The following is a 7,421-nucleotide window of genomic DNA, read 5'->3' on the forward strand; positions in this document are numbered from 1 at the left end:
ATTTCAAATTTAGTTTTAATTTCAAGCTGTTGCCCCTTGAGAAGAATAAGGCGCAAATTATGTTTGAAGAGCAGATTTTTTTTTTTTTTGCTCCAAAGAAACACCACATTTTAGCTATTTGATTTTACAAACAAATGTGCCCATCTAGTTTGCTGTGTTTTCCTGAGAGCCAAGAACCTGTTCTAGGTAAGATCAACACTTACTAATGCTCCCTTTTTTCCTTTCTCTCCTATCTGTCTTGCTTTCCCACCTGTTACCATGGCAGCCTACGTTTCCGACGAGTTAAAGGCCGCTGCCCTGGTGGATGAAGATCTAGACCCCGAGGAACACATAGCAGATGGGGAACCCTCCGCCAAGTACATGTGCCCGGAGAAGGAGCTCGCGAAGACCTGCCCCAGCTACCAGAACTCCCCGGTGGCCGAGTTCTCCAGCCACGACATGGACAGCGAGTCCCACATCAGCGAGACCAGCGACCGCATGGCGGACTTCGAGAGCGGCTCCATCAAGAACGAGGAGGAGACCAAGGAGGTCACGGTCCCGCTGGAAGACACGACCGTGCCGGACAGCCTGGAGCAGATGAAGGCCGTGTACAACAACTTCCTCTCCAACTCCTACTGGTCGAACCTCAACCTCAACCTGCACCAGCCCTCCTCGGACAAGAACAACGGCAGCAGCAGCAGCAGCAGCAGCAGCAGCAGCAGCTGCGGCAGCGGGAGCTTCGACTGGCACCAGAGCGCCATGGCCAAGAGCCTGCAGCAGGTGTCCCAGAGCCGCCTGCTGCCGGAGCCCAGCCTCTTCAGCACGGTGCAGCTGTACCGGCAGAGCAGCAAGCTCTACGGCTCCATCTTCACGGGCGCCAGCAAGTTCCGCTGCAAGGACTGCAGCGCCGCCTACGACACCCTGGTGGAGTTGACGGTGCACATGAACGAGACGGGGCATTACCGTGACGACAACCACGAGACCGACAACAACAACCCCAAGCGCTGGTCCAAGCCCCGCAAACGCTCCTTGCTGGAAATGGAAGGGAAGGAGGATGCCCAGAAGGTGCTGAAGTGCATGTATTGCGGCCACTCGTTTGAGTCCCTCCAGGACTTGAGCGTCCACATGATCAAAACAAAACACTACCAAAAAGTGCCTCTGAAGGAACCCGTCACCCCCGTCGCAGCCAAAATCATCCCTGCCACCCGGAAGAAAGCTTCGCTGGAGCTGGAGCTCCCCAGCTCCCCGGACTCCACAGGCGGCACCCCCAAAGCCACCGTGTCGGACCCCAGCGACGCACTTCAGAAGAACTCCAACCCTTACATCACGCCAAATAACCGCTACGGCCACCAGAACGGGGCCAGCTACGCCTGGCACTTCGAGGCCCGGAAGTCCCAGATCCTCAAGTGCATGGAGTGTGGCAGCTCCCACGACACGCTGCAGGAGCTCACGGCGCACATGATGGTCACCGGCCACTTCATCAAGGTCACCAGCTCAGCCATGAAGAAGGGGAAGCCCATTGTGGAGACTCCCGTCACGCCCACCGTCACCACCCTGCTGGACGAGAAGGTGCAGTCTGTGCCCCTGGCGGCCACCACCTTCGTGTCCCCCTCCACCACGCCCGCGAGCGTCTCCCCAAAACTGAGCGTGGAGGTCAAGAAGGAGGTCGACAAGGAGAAGGCAGTCCCCGACGAGAAGCCCAAGGAGAAGGAGAAGCCCAGCGAGGAAGAGGAAAAATATGACATCTCTTCCAAATACCATTATTTGACTGAGAATGACTTAGAGGAGAGTCCCAAGGGGGGGCTGGATATCCTCAAATCCCTGGAAAACACAGTGACGTCCGCAATCAACAAGGCCCAGAACGGCACCCCCAGCTGGGGGGGCTACCCCAGCATCCACGCGGCCTACCAGCTCCCCAACATGATGAAGCTGTCTCTGGGCTCGTCGGGGAAAAGCATGCCCCTGAAACCCATGTTTGGTAACAGCGAGATGGCGTCTCCCACAAAAAACCAGACCCTGGTGTCTCCTCCCAGCAGCCAGACCTCGCCCATGCCCAAGACAAACTTCCATGCCATGGAGGAGCTGGTGAAAAAGGTCACAGAGAAAGTCGCCAAAGTGGAGGAGAAAATGAAGGAGCCGGACGGCAAGCTCTCTCCGCCCAAGCGGGCCACCCCCTCCCCATGTGGCAGCGAGGCCAGCGAGCCCATCAAGATGGAAGCATCCAGCGACGGGGGATTCAGGAGCCAGGAGGGCAGCCCCAGCCCCCCGCAGGACGGGTGCAAGGAGGGGAGCCCCCTGGCAGAGCCGGCGCAGAATGGGAAGGACCTGGTGCAGCCCCTGGCCGGGGGCTTGAGTGGCAGCACGGCCATCATCACCGACCACCCGCCCGAACAGCCTTTTGTTAACCCCTTGAGTGCCCTGCAGTCCGTCATGAACATCCACCTGGGCAAGGCGGCCAAGCCCTCCCTGCCTGCCCTGGACCCCATGAGCATGCTTTTCAAGATGAGCAACAGCCTGGCGGAGAAGGCGGCCGTGGCCACCCCGCCGCCCCTGCAGTCCAAGAAGGCGGAGCACCTCGACCGCTATTTCTACCACGTCAGCAACGACCAGCCCATAGACCTGACAAAAGGGAAGAGTGACAAAGGCTGCTCTTTGGGTTCAGTGCTTTTGTCACCCGCGTCCACAGCCCCGGCAACCTCCTCATCCACGGTGACAACGGCAAAGACATCTGCCGTCGTATCATTCATGTCAAACTCGCCGCTACGCGAGAATGCCTTGTCAGATATATCCGATATGCTGAAGAACTTGACAGAGAGCCACACGTCAAAATCCTCCACTCCTTCCAGCATCTCCGAGAAGTCTGACATTGACGGGGCCACTCTGGAGGAGGCTGAGGAGTCGACGCCCGCGCAGAAGAGGAAGGGCCGCCAGTCAAACTGGAACCCCCAGCACCTGCTGATCCTGCAGGCCCAGTTTGCCGCCAGCCTGCGGCAGACCTCGGAGGGCAAGTACATCATGTCAGACCTGAGCCCCCAGGAGCGGATGCACATCTCCAGGTTCACCGGGCTCTCCATGACCACCATCAGCCACTGGCTGGCCAACGTGAAGTACCAGCTGCGAAGGACAGGTGGAACAAAGTTCCTCAAAAACCTGGACACTGGCCACCCCGTGTTCTTTTGTAATGACTGTGCATCCCAAATCAGGACTCCTTCCACGTACATCAGCCACCTAGAGTCACACCTGGGCTTCCGGCTACGGGACTTATCCAAACTGTCCACCGAACAGATTAACAATCAAATAGCACAAACCAAGTCACCGTCAGAAAAGTTGGTGACATCCTCCCCCGAGGAGGACCTGGGGACCTCCTATCAGTGCAAGCTTTGCAATCGGACCTTTGCCAGCAAGCATGCGGTTAAACTCCACCTTAGCAAAACACACGGGAAATCTCCGGAAGACCACCTCCTGTATGTCTCCGAATTAGAGAAGCAGTAGCATTTGCTTTCGACTGAAAGGACTGCAGTTTGCTTGGAGGGAAACTGTGGCAGGCACCTTAGAGCCCCTTTGACTTGATCTTGGCACATGCTCTTATTTTAACTGCAGAGGATCATTCTGGGCTGGGCTGTTTTGTATAACTGTACAGTGTTTGATAGAGGTGCATAATCAGCTGTTGTTACTGGTAAAATATGAAGGTTAAAAATGCAGTGGTAAGTGTTTGGAACTTTGTGTAAATGGGATTTAGTTGTGAGCATCCTCGGATGCTTCAAGCTGCATGCATTAACAGACAGTTTAATTAAGCATTTATAACGAAATCAGGTACACTTTCTCCACGAGGCTCCAGTGTGCCGGCATTTCTCACCCTTTCATCTTTAGCCCTCTGAGTACTTTGAAGCACTTTTGCATTAATTTGGTTAAAAAATAAAATAAAATAATAATAATGTATGAAGCTCTGTTTTTTAAAGTCCTTACCAGCTTAGTTATAATTAATAATATGAACCTCCATTTATGCAGGTCTGCAGGGGTATAACACGCCTTGAAATTTAAAAGAATATTATTTTCACATTGAAACATAGATGTATATATTGTATAGATTTCAGACTCTCTTATGAAAAAAATGTGATTGTGGTTAAAATGACCTTTTTTCTTGCATTTATAGCAACAGTGTTTTATGTACCTGCTATGCTCTGGGCATAAGCCGTGCCTATGTATAGTGTATATTTCTTTTACTTTTTTTTTTAAGGTCTATGGGTTTTGTTTTTTACATGCAAACATTGTAAATTATACAGAAGATACCACAGATAGCATTTATAAAATATACAGAAACATTATCTGAAAGCAAAGTATGATTGTTTGTTTTGCTATACAGTACATCTATATTGATAGAGGTTCATGTTTAAATTATACATATTTATTAGCATCCTATTATCATTTGTTTTGAGTAGTCTGAATCAACGAGGCCAGGAAAAACATCCCTGGCAGGCAGCAACATAACTATTTTGCACATGATTTTTAAAGGTATTTATTAGAAATTAAAGAACGCTCAAAATGAACTCAGTGCTCAAAGGGTTAAGTCTATTTGAAAAGGAAAAAAAAAAAAGAACAAAAAAAAAAAAAAGAACTTGTACTGTATTTCCTAAACATTGATAAAGCCTTTAAAATGTTTGTACTGTAATACTTTGCTTAAAAGTCATGAGGCATTCTGTGATACAACCTCTCTCACTTATTTATAAGCCCTCTCGGTTGCAGTTCCATATTGTAGGATGCCTTTTCATTTCAATCGGTAACTTTCTGTTTTGTTCTTCCTAATTATTCTCCCAAGATCCCACACTGCAGCTTTATCTTTAGGCTTATGAAAGGTAACCCGTGGTTACCGGCTCTCGGAGTGATTCTGTTCTTCTCCATTTTTGGCAGTTAATTTGCAGAAGTAACTGACAGCTGACACCGTATGAGAACCTATGTATAAAATATTGGCATGTAAACAGCAGAGACACCGTAACACACTCTGTGCCCTGTTTTGTTGTTGACAATGAAGCACCATTATGTGACTCTTCATATAACCCTTTTTTCTACGGCAGCATTAAAATTGTCTTTTTGCTATAATTTTGTGTTGCGTTCACAATTATGTCTGAAATGTGCTACGACTAACGAGCACATTAAAATGAAATTGTATGCGATCTGTTTATGACTGAGTTGGTTGCTGTGACTGCCAGGTGCTGGCAGTCGGAAGCCGCACGTAAATCAGGGGAGTTGTAGTGAACTTTGGCGTTTGCAGAGCAGGGAGCACTTGCTCAGAGGAGGCTGGAGTAGAATCTTCCCCAAGAATAAAAATTTAAAAGAAAGGAAGTCATTCACCTGAGGTTAGCTCTGCGGAAAGGTGACATTATAAAATATTGAGTGTCAGAGCTTCCGGTCACACCTGGTGGCCCTCGTGGGGCCGGGGTTCCATCTCCTTTCTGGGTGCAGCACACGTGGGGCCCAGACTGTCCCTGAGGCTGATGGGAGGAAGGGTCTTTGGAAGGCGATTCCTTCCTGTTGACTCAGGATTCTCAAGTGTCAGGAAACAACCGAGCTGGGCAGAGGGACTTCGGGGATCACGGGGCTCTCTCTCCTGTGATAACACAGGGACAAGAGGCAGGAGGGTTGGGGGGAGGAGCCTGAGCCCATCCATGGGAGGAGGGGGAGCATTTATATGATAATCACACACTTTTATTAGCCTCAGCAAATCATGCCAACAAAATGCTGGGAACATCATGTAAAATTGTAAAATACCTTTATTACTCTATTCAAACTCCTCTTGCAGTTATGCGGAATTGTAGCTTCTAACCTAGAATTATACAAATGAGAGATGTATTACATCCATGTAATACATAAAACACCTCGACTTAAAAAAAAACACTCTTTTATTAAAAATTTAAATTAAACCCTTTCAGAGATGTTCGGCAACACACCTACGTTTTTTCCCGCTGGTCCCCACCCCCTTTTGTCATGATGAGTCCAATTTTTCTGTCTCCTCTCTTCTCTCTCTGCCTTCCGTCTCCCTCTGGGTTTTTAGAGAGAACTCACTGGAGTGTCACATGGCTTTGCTGGTGACTGGAGTGTTGGAGTAGCCACGCTCTTGCCTTGTGACGTGGGCACGGTGTCCTGTGTCGGCAGGCGGTGAGGACGGCACCTGCCCTCTGGAGCCAGGCCCTGCCCCTTCCTCACCTGCTCCAAGGCCCCGGCCCACCTGCTGGTCTTCACCTGGGAGGAGCTGAAGGACACGTGTCCCGTGGGGGGACCGGCTCCCCCTAGAACCTGGCTCAGGGGACAGAGACACCCTCCTTCCCATGCCTTTCACATCTTCACATCCTGGAGCCCAGATTTCCACTCTTGAATTTTTCACAGGTTAAATATAGCATCAGTTTATTAGAATCCAAAGTCCTGCATCTAACAGATTAAACTGACAACACTTCCGTCCCCACAGGGCCCGTGTGGCTTGAAGGGAGATGGGGACCGTGCGAGTGTTGGTGGAACCTTTGTCTTGAGAAGGCCCGACACTCCACCTGTCTCCTCCTCACCTCACTCCCACGGTTGTCTGCTGGGCTTTGCAATGTGGGGGTGACGGTGACGATGTACAGTCAAGGTAGGTAGCAGGTTCTGTGGCTCCTTGGACACCTGGGGCTTGTAGCCAGGAAAGGACTGCTCGTATTCATGGGGGCCAGGAATTATTTTATCTCCAGGGCAGTTAGTTAGGGCTCTAGGCACAAATGCAAACCTCATTTGGCAAAATGACACTCCCTAAACCATGCAGCATGCGGTGTGTGGCTGGTTGGGGTCTTACCCTACTTGGAAATTCAGGGCCACTATCTTCAAAAGTCACCAAACCCTTGCCTGGCTAAAGAGTGGGCCACTGCCTGGAAGAGCTTTCCACGCAAAGCCAGAGTGGCCTGATTTCTCTGAGAGAAAACAGGGAGCTCTAGAAGAGCATCGTGAGTCTATTGTGGTTGTGCACAGGTTCTGTGGCTGATGCTCGTAGGGAATATGAGTGGGGAATGAAGCCATTGTCCAAGCCAGGTCTTCAGATGGGTCCGGGGAGGAGGGAGGGATGTTGCCACATGAGGGAGGTTTTAATCACAGGTGTGTAGGTGACCCTCGCCTCACCCCGCCCAAGCCCAGGCTTGTTGCGGTCCTACCGTATATCTTCCAGCCATCACATTTACGTAGTATCTTAAAATAACATTTGTGATAAATGTGCAATTTAACTAATTTATGGTGCTATGATGTGCTCAGGGCTACATGCAAGATGAAAATCTTAAATGGAGCTTGAACAGCTCACTTCACAACAAGAAATCAATATGCCACATCTTAGCTATTTGCTGCAGTCAACATTTAGCAAAAATATCAGTGATGTATCTTTAAGTTTTAGGCAGCAAGAATGCTATAATTAACCAAAATCTTGCATGTAA

At 50.0% G+C, this 7,421-nt stretch overlaps 1 protein-coding gene across 1 annotated transcript; it reads left to right on the plus strand.

Moving 5' to 3' along the window:
- Positions 1 to 265: 265 nt before the first annotated feature.
- TSHZ3 (teashirt zinc finger homeobox 3) lies at positions 266 to 5,076 on the plus strand. Its single transcript, XM_045531925.1, has one exon. It carries the CDS (start codon positions 361 to 363, stop codon positions 3,469 to 3,471), a length of 3,111 nt encoding a protein of 1,036 aa, XP_045387881.1. The 5' UTR covers positions 266 to 360; the 3' UTR covers positions 3,472 to 5,076.
- The last annotated feature ends 2,345 nt before the right edge of the window (positions 5,077 to 7,421 follow it).

The sequence above is a fragment of the Lemur catta genome, chromosome 19, assembly GCF_020740605.2.
Source record: "Lemur catta isolate mLemCat1 chromosome 19, mLemCat1.pri, whole genome shotgun sequence".
NCBI classification, from domain to species: Eukaryota; Metazoa; Chordata; class Mammalia; order Primates; family Lemuridae; genus Lemur; species Lemur catta.